This window comes from Hirundo rustica, chromosome 20 (assembly GCF_015227805.2).
Source record: "Hirundo rustica isolate bHirRus1 chromosome 20, bHirRus1.pri.v3, whole genome shotgun sequence".
In the NCBI taxonomy this organism is placed as follows: domain Eukaryota; kingdom Metazoa; phylum Chordata; class Aves; order Passeriformes; family Hirundinidae; genus Hirundo; species Hirundo rustica.
This window is the reverse complement of record NC_053469.1, coordinates 5,540,653-5,557,757: the sequence shown is the minus strand read 5'-3', so window position 1 is coordinate 5,557,757 and position 17,105 is coordinate 5,540,653. Positions and strand designations below refer to the sequence as shown.

General features: G+C 46.7%; 1 protein-coding gene and 1 long non-coding RNA gene across 2 annotated transcripts; one reads left to right on the top strand and one right to left on the bottom strand.

The window, feature by feature from the left end:
* Positions 1–1,260: 1,260 nt before the first annotated feature.
* ZER1 (zyg-11 related cell cycle regulator) lies at positions 1,261–16,482 on the bottom strand. The gene is made up of 15 exons (XM_040083334.2): positions 16,325–16,482; positions 15,328–15,478; positions 14,610–15,046; positions 13,537–13,713; positions 12,337–12,451; positions 11,693–11,839; positions 11,278–11,451; positions 10,507–10,722; positions 9,830–9,871; positions 9,373–9,492; positions 8,815–8,930; positions 8,513–8,701; positions 7,487–7,584; positions 7,103–7,205; positions 1,261–6,149 (listed from the first exon to the last, which is right to left on the bottom strand). Exons 1-15 carry the CDS (start codon positions 16,480–16,482, stop codon positions 6,092–6,094), a joined length of 2,301 nt encoding a protein of 766 aa, XP_039939268.1. The 3' UTR covers positions 1,261–6,091.
* On the top strand, positions 8,868–14,615 carry LOC120761727 (uncharacterized). The gene is made up of 5 exons (XR_005703727.1): positions 8,868–8,961; positions 9,274–9,592; positions 9,982–10,038; positions 10,533–12,714; positions 14,157–14,615. It is a non-coding gene; the product is annotated as an uncharacterized LOC120761727 (long non-coding RNA).
* Positions 16,483–17,105: the final 623 nt, after the last annotated feature.

Here is a 17,105-nt window from a genome sequence, read left to right as displayed (position 1 = left end):
ATGTATATTTATACTTTGATTGTCTAAGGGAGATGAATGTCAGCACAGATCTGTAAAAGTTCCAAAATCAGTGCTTGGAACTCCCTAATTTCCTTTCAGTTTTAGCACAGATACACCTTGCTGCTTTTGTTACCTTCTTCCCCAATAAAAATTTGGAAATTAATATCATATTCTTTATAAATTCACTCTCCAGCACCTGGTAGTGGATTCCTTGGTATTGTTTGCCCACAGATTATTTTAGTCTCTTCACATGAGTCAGTGGCCACTTGCTGATGCCAGGAAAGCACCTGGTTGTGTGGGTCACTTAAATGGTTTACATGAGACAGCTGGGTTGAAATGTTAATTAAAAACTGTTGACTAAATTTCCAGCAATCATTCAAACCCTTTTTTTTTTTTTTTAAATCCTAGGTAAATGTAAAGCTTACAGTGCTCTTCCCTCACACACCTCAGGCTGTACTGGTGCTTGGGAAAAGGTGGGTAGTGTCTTTCCTTCGTCACAGAGAGGTGTAAATTTTAAAGCTTAATGAAAGCAATTTGAGTAGTTATAATAATATCCACTTGAAAGTAGAAATATTTGATGTTCTAGAATAATCTGTCCTAAGGAATGTAATCTCTCTTTGTGATTGAAATAATTTGGTGCATGTTACTCTTTTTATCTTCTTCAGTTTTGCAACCTGTCCTGCAAAGATCAGAGCTTATCTCTTCTCTCAAGGGTTTCAGCTTCAGTGACTTGTTGAACTTAGGCTCAGTTACAGAAAATCTCTACTAGTAAGTTTCTGAGTGGAAAAATCTTGGTTCCTGTGGCATTCCAGCTCAGAATCCCACGCTGCTGGAAGGCTAAGGTATCTCTCTCTACTCTCACAACATGGCACGTTTTCAGAGGCAGTTCAGTTTCATAGAAATGCTCCTCCCATCCTGTTTACCTTGCTCCTTTACAGACTCCACAGTGACCACTGAATTCACTGGCACTGAGCCCTCGAGGACCAGGGTCTTAAGAAGAAAAACTGGCCTTAAAGCAGATTGGCTTTTCTTAAGTGCTCAGATCCTGCCCCTAACAAACCCCAGACTGTAGAATGTGGGCTGCAGATACATTACAGAGTTCAGGGCAATCTGGACACTCAAATATTGTCCTGATTTTTTTCTCCTCACACACAATATCCTAACAATGCTCTCGTCCTCTACGGCTTTCTTCTGTTGACAAGCAGTATTGTGTCTTTTGGAGTGATGAGAGGCAAAGGCACTGAACGGCATCATCAACACGTGGCAGTTCCTTTCATTTTTAATTAAATATATGACAGCCAATGGACCATTACTGTACCTAAATAAACCACATTCATAGAACAAAGGAAGAAGACACTCTTGGGCGCTAGGTTTAATACACAGCGGGTATCCAACGGATACAACAGAAAAGTTAATTCATTCAGAATTGTAAGGAAGCAACAGTTGTGCATTTTGATTTTACTCAGTTTCACCGGGTACAAACCTTTGAACCGTGCCTCAGCATCAGGCAGGTCCATGGACAGAGTAAAAGGAGATGCTTGCTCATTATAACTAAGGGTATTTTCATTGCAAAACAAGGAAATACATACTTAGTTAGCTTAAAAACTTTTTTTTTAAAACAAGAGTTACAGAGAGAATCAGTGACAATTACATGAAATCAAAACAGTCTGCTAAAGCAGAAGTGTTTCAGTTCAGCAGAGTATCTCTCTCACTCCTTAAGAGCTCTCTTCTGCTTCAGCCCCCATGTTGCTTTCCATCCATTCCTGATGACTGTTGCCCTCTGTGTTTCATACACATACATGGTTGTCCTGGAGACCAGCTGTTTCCCTACTTTTAATTCTCTTCTTCCAGCACAAGCTGTCCTCTAACACCTGAGCCGTGGCAGACTCCTCCCCAAACAGTCTCAAGGAAATGTCTTTCCTATGGATAGTGCCTGACTGCAGTGCCCTCTAGCTCTTGCCCTACTGGTAGTTAACTGCCTTCTTCAGGTAATGAGAGGGAATTGACTCACAGCTCCAAGACTTCTCTTCCCACTCATCTTTTACAGAGACCAGAGTGAGAGCAGCAGAAGCCCAGCCAAGGTGACAAGCTGGGTAGGATTCAGTGCTGAAGAGAATCACTTCAGTAGGAAGGTGCAGGGAAACAGCAGCCATGGTGCAGATGAATTATCTGCAGTGTTCTGATTGCCACAAATATCAGTGCTAAACTTTCTTGGCTTGGTCTAGATGAGAAAGTCTGGTGCTTCTGGGCGTTAAACATCATCCAAGTAGATGCCAATCCTTATGAGCAATTCCTCCCACAGATCTTGTAAAATGGAAGCACTGGTGGGAAGCTGCTCACCAGTTTGCTCTTATCTGTTCCACAGAACATGGACACCTGGCACTGCTGGGTCACTGACAAGGGCCACTGGAGGAGAGGGCAGCCTCCAGCCACACACACAGTTCAGGCAGAGGGTTCCTTTGTTGCCACAGTCTCTGCAGGGAACTACTGAGTTGTGTTCCTGCTCTGCTTGCCAAGCTTTGGAATACTAAAGGAAATGTAGTAGTGAAAACATGAAGAGTCTGAGTGGGCCAACAGCTACTGAGCACAAGGAGTCCCTCTGAATATCCTTATACGCTACGAACTTCTCTCCAGCTGGATTTTCATTTGAAAAATAGACCCTCATTCTGGTTCTCTGAGCAGGGTTGGTCACTGGCTGTATAATTTTTGTGTGGAGCTGAAGTTTCCTGGCTTGTTCCTTTGATCCAGCAAAGCTGGAAGGCCTGAGAGGCATCCCTGGAGCAGTCAAGCATTTCAGGGTATCCAACTTCCCCTTTTACATTAAACCTTCATAAAACATCTGCCACTTTGCCCTCCCTTTCTTTGCAGAACATTGATGTGATGTCTGCAGGCAACTCTCCTGTTCTGTCTTCAGCTCTAGATGTATGGCACCAGTTAAAACCTTGCCACCAAAAAACGTTTTCAGGTCATGTGTTATGCGTGGTGTTTCAGTTAGGGAGACTGAGGCCCAAACTCATTTCAGACTTCCAATTACAGGAATTGCTGGATTGTGCTCTGGTGCTCAGAGGGTACTTTTCCCTCTTTGCTCCTTACTGAAGGGAAAATGATATTTTTCAGCTCACAAAATCTTGAAGACACTGAAGCTTGTAGGTAAATCTCATGTTACTCTGATGGGTGTTATTCCTTTTAACGTGCTGCCTTAGGCTGGTGGCCTGACTCAGAATTTTACATGAGGCTTTCTGCCATAGCCCAGTTAGAATTCCCTCTTTCCTCTGGGACTGGTGACAGATTTCAGCAAGCTGAGCTTTTCTTTCAGCCTGGCCTGGTTCCATTCATCTCCTTATTGCTGGGAAATTGAAAACTTTTTATCCTGGTTCAGGCTGAGGTACAGCTTGCTGCGGGTTTGTGAGCAGTGAGGACAGAGGTTACTTTTACAGTGTGAAACAGCTTTGATGCAGTGTGGATCTTGTTAGTTTGGGATGCAGCAGGTGAGACTCCAGTAACTGCTCAACTTGTGGAAGCACTGGTTTGGAAAACCCAAACCTTTGGGGGTCCCAAGGCAGATAAACCCAAGCCATTGGTTGTTCTTTAGCCTTGATGTAGTTGTGCCAAAGTGTCTGAGAAGAGCCCAACTGCTTGGCTTAGATTGCAGTGAGAGGCTGGGATCTGCTCCAGATGAGATGGGAATTCCTCAGCTCCACTGTTTCCCCAGCATGAGAGCTGCCTTCTGGGGACAAGGTTTTCTGATACCTCACATCTGTCATGTGTCCCCTTCTGCTCTACTCCCACCTTGCCAACACAGTCAGAATCTTGAGTGCTTTTTGTCAGCTGGTTCAAGATTTTAGTGGCAGGAGCTTCCACTACATGGGCATTGGAAAGGAAGCAGACGTGGTGGGTGGCACTGCCATGTGAAACAACTTCCCAAGGACAGCAGCACTAAGTGGGGAATTAAAGAACAGAGCCTGACTCCCCTAACAACCAAGGCTGTATTTGCAGCCCCTCTTAGTTTTGCATCTAGAAGGAAGATTAGCAAATGTTACACAGAAAACAGATCTTGAAATAAGCTTCCCCATCTCAAAGTTCATAGGGACACAAATTTTTGGGAAATAGGAATAAGAGAAAAATACACTTCAAACGACTGCAAAAAAGTATAATTTGTCAAGTTTTGCAAATCTTATGAAAACAATTTAAAAGTGACACAAAAATATATATAAGTTTGAAAAATACTTAAAAGAAAAAAGTACAGATCTCACAATACCAAAACAAATGACGTATGGTTAAAAAGAAAAAAAAAAGACATTGAATAACACCGTATTGGCAGGAAAAGTAAACCTCTCCAGGCAGTTGTGTTCTGTCAGTTAAAGTGTCAGTTTGTGGATCCTTGATCCACCTCTAACGTGCTCACAAGGACAACGTGAACTCTGAGCATTAGAACCTCATAGCAGCGACTCAAATCTGAGAGCGGAGTGTACAAGGGAAGAGAGCAGCGAGTTGCTGTGCTCTGAGGCCTGAAATGTCCCAGCCTGCATAGCCAAAGGCCCATCTTCCTTCTACCAGGCACAGCATCTTTTCTGAATCCCTTCTACGGGAAAATTTGTGAATTGTCAAACAACTGTGATGAGCAGTGGGCTGTGACAGGGACAACTGTGCTGCTGAGTGCCTGGCTGTGAGGCAAACCTTGGCCTTCAGCTTCTTGAGCTGTTACAGATCTGCAGTGTTACAGGTGAAGACCAGCTCAGTGGGACTCTCCTCTCACCTGTGTCACACGGACTGGAGTAATGCTGCTGATGGGACTGGGGCTGCACTGGTAAGTGCTTCTGGAGTCAGATAGGAATAGGACCTTCTGCTTCTGGGAAAAGGAGAAAGTTGTTGGAGTGGTACAAAAGGTGCTGTTTCCTGGGATTACCTTTCAGAGGGTGTCTGGAGACTCCCCACCTCCAATTCCAGCAGCTGTGCTGCAGTGAGCTTCCTGTGAAGGGAGATTATGGTGCTGAGCACAGCTTGTGATGACACAGACTGAGGGAGGGCAGGACAGCTCTGGTCCCTTCCTGGGACTTGCATGAAGGGGTACAGCTGCTCTGCACTAGGGCCTAGCACAGTATAGCAGGCAGAGGGAAATCCTCTGTTTGGCTTTGTAGCCCTTCCCTACGTAACAGAACACAACCAAAAAAGGTGGTGAAGGACTGGAATGAAGATGTGTAGCCCTTTGTGAACAAACGCTGTGCTTTGTTGCACAGGCTCCCTTCAAGAGAGCAGCTCTGTGTAGCCAAGAACGTATAACTGGCTCTACTGGTCATCCCTGACCTGAGGCTGGGTGGGCTGGTAGATCCTACTGTAGGATCTGACTGTGAGGACAAAACAGACCTCTTGACTTTATTGGGAATGCCTTACTTCCAAATGACCCACACAGAATTAGCAATGATTCCATTAATATGAGTCTTCTATTAAAAAGCCCTTAAGGAAGTGAATTAGCTTGAAAGGTCTTCTCTAGTTTCTCCATTAATAAGTCTCACTAAAATATCTTTTTGTCTAAAAGGTTCTTTTGGTCTGTCTCTCTGGTATTGTGTCCTCTAACCTCTCTAACCGAATAAATAATTCATCACTGCCTGTCGCCCCACTGAGCAGCCAATGCTGATTCAGGACTGGTGTTCTTGCAGACATCACAGGACCTCATGCAGTACAGCAAAAGGGAATTTTCTAAAAAGTGGGAAATAAACATGTCACACTAGTGATCACACAACTAGGTCTTCAAGGTCATTTGAGGCTCTCTGTGTGGTCTAAAATAAAAAGGTTAAAAGATACATAATGTAATTGTCTTTGTTTTTTTGTTTTCTTTTTATACAGAAATCATACACACGGAACTTCAACCTGAAACTTCATAACAAAAAAAGTCCACTAAGTTAAGGAAAGCATTTTGTTGTGCAAAAAGTCCCTCCCCCCTCCCCTATTCACCTTCATCTACTGAGGGTCTCACACACACACATAAAGTTTCCTTCCAACAGGCGAGTTGGTAAGAAAGAGTCCTCCCTATGTACAGTGGGTTAGAGAGAAGCTGGATACAGTGCTGGCAAGAGGCATTGGGTGATTGCCTCTATCTGGAAGTGTCCATGTTCTCCTCCTTAAAGTTACTGCAGTGCTCTATAACTTTCCTATGGATAAAACAAGGACAAGGAGAGAGGGTTTAGTTTAAACCTTATTGCACCTCAGCTGTGGGACAGTAAGGTAAGAACTGTCCCAGAGCTGATTTCTGTGTAACTGTGTCCTGTTTGTATCTGAGACAGTAAACTCCACAAAAGCAGCTCCCAACTTGGAATGTCAAATTATGGTGGTGCATATCCAGTTCCAGTTGTGATCATTCACTCGTTACCCCCATACCCAAAACCTCAGATGCCTTTAAATCCTACCAGGAAATACATGAATACAAATGTTTGTCCTTCACTGTGCTGTCACCTGTCCCACACACTGTTTGTAACTCTGACTGTCTTCTGCAGGCTCCAGTCCCCTCCAGCATTTAGCAACCCTTCAGCTGTGGGAATAGCTGCTGCCCACTCACCAGGTATGTATTCCCAGATCTCTACCTCTTTCTTTTATTCATCCTGCAGGTATGAAATTACAGCTCTCACTTTGCCAATGATCAAGAAACTGCAGCTAGCTTTTACAATTCTGAAAGGATGACTCCAAAGAAAGGTGTCATTGCAAGGGTGATGGACTCTACTTCTGAAAAATGCTCTTGTTTTAACTGTGCCGTTGGCAGGTCAGTGACAGGCCAGTATGATTCTGAAGACAGGTAGCCCACCTGAGTACAGGGAAGAGTGCTAACTGGAGACTACTGGCCTAAGAACTGCAATTAGCCACGTGTCTCCCTTGCTCAACAAGCCAATCTACAACCCAGTTGTTTGGCAATGATCTGTGTGTACTGCCCACCTATAAACACCTCTAGTCTTCTGTTTTCATCCTCTTTCCTCTGCTTCTCCTGTGTTCAATTCATACCTCTCATACACATCACTGCAGGCATTGCTTTGATAGCCTCACTTCATGTGGAAGAATTAAAAACTAAACTGAGGCTGAACTGAGAGTTTGTGATGGTGCACTGGTGTCCTACCGGGCCATTTCCTTGGTCTCCTGTCGTGCTGAAGCCATTTTAATCATGTCCTTCAGGAGAGGAATCCCACCTTCTTTGATCAGCAGTGGGCAGTACTTGTCAGCTGCAGAGAAAGGAATAAATCAGGTGCTTGTGAACCCTCACAACAGTGGCACAAAGGGTGGCAGGAGGGGAAGGAGAAGGATCAAAACAGTGAAGGAATTTCCTACACACCAAGTCTAATCAGGTTTATTTGGCTGTGCTGTCTGGACATTCCTGCACCATTCAAAGAAAGTTTTCTCTACCTACATAGTTTATCTCGGAAGACTTTTTCTGCTGGCAGCCTCAGGTCCATCCCCTCAACTCCTACAGTGTAGGGACTATGATTTCAAAAAGAGAACTTACGGTACACAGAGACCAGGTTATAGAGTGCCCAGGTGGCCCAGTGCTGGCTGACTGGGGAGATCCCTTGCGGAAGAAGTCGAAGGATTGGTTCAAATGACCTGCACAGAAATATTACAGAAGTTGTTAAAAATCCAAGAGCTACTTCTTTCAGCACCTTTGCCACTCACAGCAATACAAACTCTGCTCATGATACCACAGCAGTAAATCCATTGGCATGTCAAAGATTCTGGCACCAAGGCTAAGTCAGTGTCCCAGGGCAGTGCTGGCAGGATTCCAGCCCCACCACTTCAGCACAAACACAATGCCCAGAGCAATAGCTGCAATGAAGGCAACTGAGCCCAGGAACTGATTTCCATCCTCCATCCAGCAGCACTGATCAGTCTGAGGAGGGACAAAGCCAAACTGTACCCAGGCAAAGCTGGCTGCACACGTGGAAGGGTTACTGTGTTTCTTGTGACAACAATACTATACTGTAAACAGGCACTGGAATGCCACTTCTGGATCCCTGCCAAGCACTAAGGGAATTCTGAGTACCTGATACCCTCTTACAGGAAGGGGTTTAGAGGATTCCTGCAGTTGTATTAACCTTGGAAGGGATTTCTGGTAACTGTGTCTAAATATGCCCCAGAGAAGAGTGAAAGCATGTGACTTTGGGAAGCAATCAGACTTAAAAGGACAGACTGCAAAGGACAGCAGTATCAGAGGAAAATGCTTAAGCAGTCCCAGACAGACCATGGTTTTCCTGAAGTACTCAATTTCAGCAGAAACATGTAGGAGAAATTCTGCTGCAAAACTTCTCCCATAGGAACTGTCAGGTAAGGTGTCTAATTTCAGTTATCTTACGTAGTAAGTTTCAAAGGAAGATGTAGAACCCTCACTAAAGAATATGTCCCTGAGGATGTTTCCCTTTCACTCTGAACAGAGCCTCCATGCTAGGCTCTCTCTCTTCCTTTCTCTGTGTTGGTGTTTTTTTCCTGTGACAGTCCTGGCTCCTGTGTGAGTGGGCCAATCTTCTCCATTCCTCACCTATAATTGATATTTCTCCTGGAGTTGATATCCCAGCTCTGGATGGCTGCCCACATCCTCTTCACAACTTCCTCTCTGTGAGGCTCACAGATCCCCCAGGCCTCTGGACCATCAAACATGATATGGGAGAGCACTCCACAGGCATTATATGACACCTCAATCCCATCAGCTTTGCTCTCCAGCAGGTTGCTGCCAAGAGAGGAGAGATCACTTAGAGCTGCTGATGCAGTAAAGATTCACGAGTCTCCAGGTGGTTCAGGAGAAGAGATCAGAGCCCAGCTGGTTGCCAGCCAGGCACTCACCTGAACACACTGATGAACTGGGAGGTCATGAGCTGAGGGCGGAGCTCCTTCACTTCTGCCACATTGCCCAGGAGGCCCAGCATGTTGCGGTGCAGCTCCTGTTTCTCTGGGAATTCCTGGCCAGGCAAGGAACAGGATTATACACAGGTAGGACTCTGGTGGTGCTGAGAACAAGCAGCCCCGGGAAAAGGCTGGACAGCACATCTAGAAAAGCTCTGTATTTTTGGGTGGTCAGCAGTGGCTCCTTGGCAGATGCCAAATGGTGCTAAAGGTATGTGTGAAAAGGGAAGAACAAAAACAAGCCCACTGTTCACTGCTGCTCTGCTTGAGAGGGCTGAGCAAAGATGGGGAATGGGGAAGATGTGTTCACTGTAAGTTTCTCTGTTCTACTGGTTGGGTGGAATGATTTGAGAAAGAACAACTTACACAAGGTTTTACTTTCCTCTGTGTGAAATGTAGGAAGTAATGCTTGGAGAGAGCAGAGCCAGGGATCCTGCCCAGGCACCTGCATCTCCACTGCTCCTGTCAGCATTTCTCCAGAGACAATCAGACACTTACTTTCAAGCACTCCAAGAACAGTTTCATGCCACTGTAGTTAAGGAACATCTCGCAGTTATCTGGGGTCTCATCAGTGATGTTCCAGAGGGCACTCCAGGAGAACTCCATCACCTGATCACACTAGAGGGAAAGGGACACAATCAGAGCTCGGCTAATACAGGAGCCTGGTGCTAACTAATCACCTGTTTATTCTCTGGCATCACCCTAGATGACTCCAGAGGTAAGAAAACCTTGTTGTTCACTTTCAACTTGTCAGTAAGTGGTTTTTTTGTTTAATATTTTTGCCTCCCTATCACATTCCCCTGCCCTCGCCCTGGAACAAGAAATTCTGCAGTGTCAGCTGAGATGTCTTGTGTTTGTTAGAGAAGCTGAGCTGGCACTCTGGGCTGATCTCCATGCCTAAGTCAGACTGAAGAGAAAATATTCTATGTATATGGTTTTTTTGGGAAACACTCACCGTTTTATCTGCCAACTTCTTCTGAATCAACTTCAGCATTGTCTGTGGGCAAGGAAAGAGGAAGAGTGAGAAACAGTTCAAAAATCATGGAGCTAAAACTTTACCAGCCCTGCAGTATCACAGCAGTTATAGCCAATTTTGATCTTTTGCAGAGAACCTACTTGTTATATCTTTCTCTAAACCACCGGGACTGAGTGATGTTCCAAGCTGTAAGTATTCACAGAGCTGAACTATGCCACAGTTCCTGAGCTGTTGAATTTGCAGCTGAGTCAGTTTTGAGTTGTATGAGAAGGTCTGGGATGTGGCATAACTGTGCCAAAGCAACAGCCTTTGCAGTGCTTGGAAAAGGTGGGGGATGTGGGTTGAGTTGGGAAATTGATGCAGACTTGGGGACTAGCAGGGGACAAGGTGGTACCAGATCTGGAAATAACCCAAAGTGGTGAGGTCAGGTTGCAGTGCCCTCCTGCCCTCACACCAGCCTGTCTCTGAGATCATAACCTGCAGTGATGGTAAGCAAGTAAAGGGCTGGTTCCAGGAGAGGTCAGCATTGCTGGGACACTGGTTCCCTCCGTGATATTGTGAGGTTGGATCATGGCTGGAGGCATTTGATGGACGGCTGCAAGGGAATTGCCCTAGGCTGGGTTATGGAGAAGTAGACACCTTGGGACCATACCAACCATGACAAACCCCATCTTGCCCACAGCTTCTTTGTGGTCGTTGTCCACCTGGCAGACCAGGGCATTGCAGAGGTGCACAGCGATGCGCTGGATGGACTCGTCCTGCCGGCTCTGGTTGAGAATGTTCAGCAGCAGCTCGTTCACTCGGCGGTACTGGAACTCCAGCTCCTCGGGAATGCTGAAGTTACACAGAGTCAGGCAGCAGTTCCTCTGTACCTGGGTCAAAAGGAAGCAAACACTGGGCCAAGTGGCTACAAAAGCACAGACCCCACCACCTGTTTCCTTGCTGCTTGGTACTGAAACCATCTTCCTGCCTGACTACAGCTACTGAGATTTGTTACCCTCTGATCTAGTGCTGTGCTTTAGCCATGCTCCATGACTGTCACTCCAGTCTCACAAGGCCACCCAATTATCCAGGGCCTATTGCTTTCCAAGCCAGTTCCTCACTGCCTGTGGGCTCTCTACACAGCTGACTTCCAGAGATTTGAGATGTTTCTTTCCATTGACTAAACACCCCCTTTACCCACAACCACTTCACCCCACGGTCAGTGCTGGGTATCTGTGTGTCACATACACCCTTTGGCCACCGTTCATGGGCAAAAAGGAGCACCCTGCCTGTAATCCCCATTGCTGAGTGGAGACCTGGGCAGTAACTTCTCTGCCTTGTTTAACTCCCTGCAAGCAGAGGAAACCCAAATGCTGACACCAGGCTAAAGAACTGATACAGGAAAAGAGGACTAGAGGAACCAAAGGTGCCTGGGCTGCTCTTACTGTGACCTCCTGGTAGGACTCCATGCCGTTGAGCACCACCTGGATGACCTGGCGCCGCAGCTTCACGCTCTGCTCCATGCGGTACTCGGAGTTGGTCAAGTAGAAGAGCGCAGCGCTGCCTGTCACCTGGATGTTTTTGTCATCCTTGTGGCACTTGAGGGCAGTGATCACCAGCTGCAGAGAAGCAACGTGGAGCTTCAGTGCCATGGACTTGCTGCTAAATTTTGGAGTGGCTGTTAGAAGCCCGCAAGGAATGTGTGGCCCAGGCATTGCAGGAAATGCTTAGGAAATGAAGGTACCCAGTTTCACTGCGTTACTGGAACCCTCTCTGGAATGGCCTGATACAGTGTTCCAGGGTGGGGAAAAAAGACTGGGAGTGCAAAATTCCCCTTGTCAGGGTGAGGCCAAGGCTTACCTGGAGGGCTCTCAGCAGCTGGCTGCAGCGCTCGATGCGGGCAATGTCAAAAAGCAGGTTGATGGCCCGGGAAGTGATTTCCGGCCGGTGCTCGGTGTAAGCCTCGATAGCATTCAGCACTTGCTCCTCGTTCTTGTCTCCACTCACCTGGCGTGGAAGAGCAGAAAGAGTCAGGGGAGAAATTATGAAGGAGGAAAACCAACATGAGAAGGAAACTCTGAAACATCAAAGGGTATACCTTCCCTCTGCCCTGAGAGTAGATTCAGCCCAGGATGAGACTGAGGTTGAGGCATTTTTCAGTCCAGAGGGATGAGAAAGGGCACCTTTGGGGCAGGAGGATGCTATTTAAAAGTAGGACTCCTACTGTCTTAAATAATTTTCTGTAGTCACAGACACCCTTCTGGCAGGATGATTTCTCCATGCTTTTCTCCAAGGGGCATGTTCCCCAACCCTTATAAAAACTATGTGGGGCACAGATCTTGCTTTCTGGCAGTTTTCTTGCATTATGAAGTAGTTATTGAAAGGTCAGAGCTCAGTTGTCACACCCAAGACTTAAAGAACTCCACTCTATTGGCAGCCAGTGTTCTCATGTTCTTTCAACTCCTAACAAGTTCCTGCTGCCAATATTCCTGCAGCCTCCTTACCTTGTAGGCCGGAATATGTGTCAGGCGGCAAAGGGATGTCTCAAAAAGGCCCAAGAACTGCAGTGGTCGTTTCAGACCCCGGAAGGGAGCAATGCTGCTCTTTGCTGGCTCAATGCTGGGATGAAAAAAGAAGGTTGTTAATGTTGGTACCATGTTTCTTCAGGTGTCTCCTGCCACAGAGATGGCTGCCAGCCCTCCATTCACTCTGACTCTACTGCTTCATAGCCAGAGTGATAAAAGCTACACTTCATTTTATACCAGGCAGCTGCTTATGAACATAACTCTAAACATTCATCCCAAGTGATCCTGAATGAAAGGTGAATGTGCTGAATGGAACCAGCAGTAAGAATTACTGCAGACAGGATGCAGCTTTCCCAGGTAAAATTTGTCCTGGAAATTCATTAGTTGGGGTGAAAATTCCCTTTTAAGGGCTGTGGATTTCACTCATCCAATGTATTTGTCATGTGATGGACGTGTTAAGTCTGCTTCAGTGAGCATGCAGGAACACTGTTTTTGCTGCCATGTTCCTTACTGACCAAGAGCCAGTGCATTTTCACCAGCTCTGGTAGAAAGGAGCCAGTACTGTCTCATTTCTTTGTTTCTGTTCAGCAACTGCTTAACAGCAGGGCAGAGCTCTTGGCTGATGTGGAAAACCAGACCTCTAGGTATGCCTCTGCTGAGGGGCACCAGGACTTCCAAGGCTTGATCTGCCCAGTATCCAGGTCAAATCTGAAAATAGGCCTTTAGATTGCAAGCTCCTAAAACACTCAGCCCTCCTATGAATGATGATATATTGACTCAGTGTATAAATGTTCTGTCTGGATTTCTGCAAGGTTTAAGAGTATTTTGTGTAGGAAATGTGTAAAGGGCTTTGGAGTCCTTTCAGAAAAAAATCCTGCAGGAGATCCCTGGGAGAATGTGTGTGGAAAAGAACTGAAATACTACTTCAGATATGCATGGCAGGCAGATGGGATGAATTCTTTATTACTCTTACAAGTCCTTGCATGTGTTGCATACAGCAATCACAACTGATTCTCATACCAGTCTCTACTGTCAGGGGAACCTGGCAAGAGTTGTATCCTGCTTTTTAGTACTGATTAGACCGACAGAATTTGGGAACTCAGAAGAGGGAACGGTTCTTAATTCATCTTTGACTGACCTATCCATCCAAGCAGACCTCAGTAATTGCAGTTTCCTTACCTTGTCTGGCCCATCTTCTCCTCCATGCTGGGGATAGTGCAGTTCTCCAGCATGGTGTGCCCTGAGATGTCGAGCGAAGTGAGGTTCACCAGGTTTTCCACAAACAAGTTTAGAACCCGCCGGGTTAGCTTGAACTTGTAATAACTGGACAGATGGTCTCGGGAGATATCCAGGTGCCTGCAAGTGATAGAGAGCATCTCACAGCCTTGAAACCATTAGCTGGGGCTTCTGCCTCCCTAGCAGAGCCAAGTGTGATTATTATTTATCATTGTTTCCTTCCCAAGATACAGGAATGTGGTTCTGTAGGCTCTGGCAGCAGCAGCTGGCCCTGTGTCTAACCAAAGCACACAGGTATCTGTAGAGGGCTACTTGGAATGGACCACAGTCAATTATCTAGCCACACATCACAAAGAAAATTGCTCCAGGCTCAGAAATTGCTTTTTCCAAACTCTATCACAGCAGCCACCTGAGCCTTTCTACCTGGAGATTAAGAGGATCTGTGCATCCCCAGAAACGTATCTTGCCTCCTCCCACAAATTAAGTTACACAGGTTTTTGTCTGCTTCCCCAATCTTATAATTTTTCCACCCCAGGCTATTACATTATCCTGATCTCTTTCAGGTATTTAAATGCTTAAGCTTTGAGGACATCTTGCTGCTAAGGGAGAGGTGGGACAGAGTGACCAGCCATTGTCTGCAGGTGCAGTTTCTTACAGGACAGAGAGACTTTGCTGGCTCCTACCTAAGACTGGAGCCAACACCCCAGTCACAGAAGTGTCTTCTACCTGTTGCCCACCTAGCTGGGGCAACAACACGTGTGTTGTTTTTTGTTTTTCCAATGGAAAGTTTCTGCTAAGTGGTGTCTTCTTACAAGCAAAATTCAGGCTGGCTTTAGACATGTCAGATATGTACAGTGCTGAGTAGATTTGTACAATGAGCGAGCCTGTTCACGGCAAGGTTTATAAGCTGAACTCAGCAGTGGGTTCCTCTCTGATAGCACACGAGAAGACCATTCCTGAAAGACCTTTCCCTATCAGCTGGAGAAGGCTAAAGAAGGAAGAACAGATCTGCTGACCTGAGCTTGCGAAGCTGTGCGATCACTTGGATGTGCTCCTCTGAAAGGTCCATGTTGTAAAGCACTAAGGAAACCAGACTGTCCTTCCACTGGGTCAGGAATCCCACATCGTTCAGCTGGATCCCAGAAAGGTCGAGAGCCACAAGGGAGGCCAAGGGCCGCAGCAGAGTCTCCACGTTCACCCCCTCGATCAGGCGGCCCAGGTTCAGGATGCGCAGGCGGCTGAAGCCTTCAAAAGTGAAGTCCTTGACCAAGACCTGGCGAGTGGGGTTCACCAGGCAGTCGTCCTCACAGCCCCCGGGGTTCTCCTCCTCGTAGAAGATATTGCAGCAGCCAAAGAGGCTCAGGGAGATCAGTGTGTGGCTGAAGCTCACCAAGGTTTGCAGGCTCTTGGCTGTCAGCTTCTCACAGTTAGTCAGGTAGAGCTCAATAAGATCCTGAAAGAAGGGAAACCGAGGTTAGAGATATTTCACAGGTGAAGTACCCATCCTGTTTGCCCCACACCTCCCACTGGGACAGCCTGAAACCATGTATCACCCAACTTGACCAGTGTCCTCTGCCATTCCCAACAGTGGCTTTGGGAGCTGAGAAGGGAGAAGCTGAGGTTAGTCCAAAGAAAGCCTGGACAGCGAAGGATGGAGCCTTGGGAATCTCTGGGTGTCTGGGATTCCAGCTTGTGTCCTTGCTGCTGATGTGGCAGCTGTCAGCGCAGCCCCACCTGTTTCCTGATGGCCTCCAGGTCCTGGTCCTGCACGATGTGTTCCCGCAGGTGGATCCGAGCTAGCCTGGTGCTCCGTGGGTCTGAGAAGAGCGTGAAGAAGCTTTCATGGGGTTCAAAGATGCTGTCTGTCTTCACCAGCTCCACGTACCTGTGTGGGGCAATGGTGTTAGCACAGCACAGGCTCAGCCACAGCTCTGGCACCTGCACTGGTGACAAGGAAGCATGACAAGAGTTGTGAGCACACACCAAGCCACCCCCCCCATTGTCACCCATATCAGCCTTTGGGGCAAAGGAGCTCACCCACCTCTTCTGGCACAGAACCAATGATCCCGAGGAAAATCCTGGGCAAAGATTTGTGCAAGACTCTGTGTGTGAGCAAACTGGATTCTGGCACGCATAGACTCCAGGAATTTTTTCCCTAGCTGTTTAAACTTGGTGATTTTTTTTTTTTTTTTTTAAATTTTTCAGAAAATTAGCCGGCCAGAATACTCTGCCAGACTTTGTGGGTGTAAGTTCAGCCAAGAGAGACCGTGACAGCCAAATTACATAAATCCCTGGAAACAGGTTGCTTTATAAAACGATGGGAGCAGCAGCCTTAAAATTTAACATCTGTTAGCACTTTGCACTCTTATTTCTCTGCTTGGACAGAGTGTTGTAATGCTTCAGTGATAGGAAACGGGAAGGCTTCCTTGTTGCTCACTGACATTCTAGGAAGAAGCAGTGACTTTCACTCTGGGTTTACTCTTTTCATTTCCCTTTTTACAGCATCTCGTTGAGCTCAGACTAACTTTGAAAGGGTGATTACCACAGAAATTAGAATGACAGCAGTACAAAAGGGGACACTTCCTTCTGACGTTCACGCAAACCCTCATTGACAATAAGATCAACTGGAAAAACACAGCCCTGTGAATTCTTTCCCATAATTCTTTTTGGAGAACTATCCTCCCCCTTCTCTGAGCTCCCAGCTCCTTCCCAAACCAGGCCTGAAACGTACTCGTTGACAAGTTTGTCACAGATCTCGCTTGGCAGGAAGATGTCGGGATGGAGTCGGAGTGTTTCGTTGTCCAGGAGGTAGCAGAGAGTCCCCTCCAGGTTGCGAAGGCAGTAATCGGTGCACAAGGTCATCAGCGACTCGGGAGTGTCTGATGCCATCTTGAGGGAAATTATGGGAAGGGGAAGAGCAGAAGGAAGCTTTTGATGCAGGAGATCCTTCCCTCAAGTGAAGTTCTGGGATGAATTTATGGGGCCATCACGACAGCTATAAGCAGAGAGGGGGGAAAAAGACACACTGAGAAAGGCACAACTGCAAGTGTCCCACAGAGCTGTCAAACCAGCAGGAGGCTTCTTGTATTTACAGCCCAACACCTGCTGACCTCAAAAGGACCCCCAGCAGCTTGGCCTCTCTGGCAGTGTGCCCTTAATTCCTTGGTATTCCCACTCCAAGGGGATACTGTGGGAGCGAGTTAGTGTGATGTGCCTGGAAATGAGGCCACACAGCAAAATGTTTCCTCATTGCGGGGTTATCTAGCTGACAAAGGCCCTCGGAAAGGGAAGTGGTGGGAGCCACGTTGCTTGGTTTCCTTCAGAGTGGGTTGGATAAACCAGCAGAACATTTACTGTCAGCATAATCCTTTGTATGGCACTGTGTCCCCGCATCCCCTGCCTTTCTCTTTGTCAACATTCCAAGTCAAGTTTCATTTTCAAGCTCAGTGTTTCTCTGTAGTGCCAGGGCAGAAGCTTCATGCAAGTCCTTGAACTAGAGTGTGAAGTGGATC

What these genes read in the sequence shown, in the direction of transcription:
- ZER1 (XM_040083334.2), bottom strand. Translation starts at nt 16,482, where the DNA reads ATGGCATCAGACACTCCCGAGTCGCTGATGACCTTGTGCACCGATTAC. An exon ending in GCACAGCTTCGCAAGCTCAG is followed by an intron (nt 13,714 to 14,609) that starts GTCAGCAGATCT and finishes TATCACTTGCAG; the next exon opens with GCACCTGGATATCTCCCGAG. An exon ending in GAGAAGATGGGCCAGACAAG is followed by an intron (nt 12,452 to 13,536) that starts GTAAGGAAACTG and finishes TTTTCATCCCAG; the next exon opens with CATTGAGCCAGCAAAGAGCA.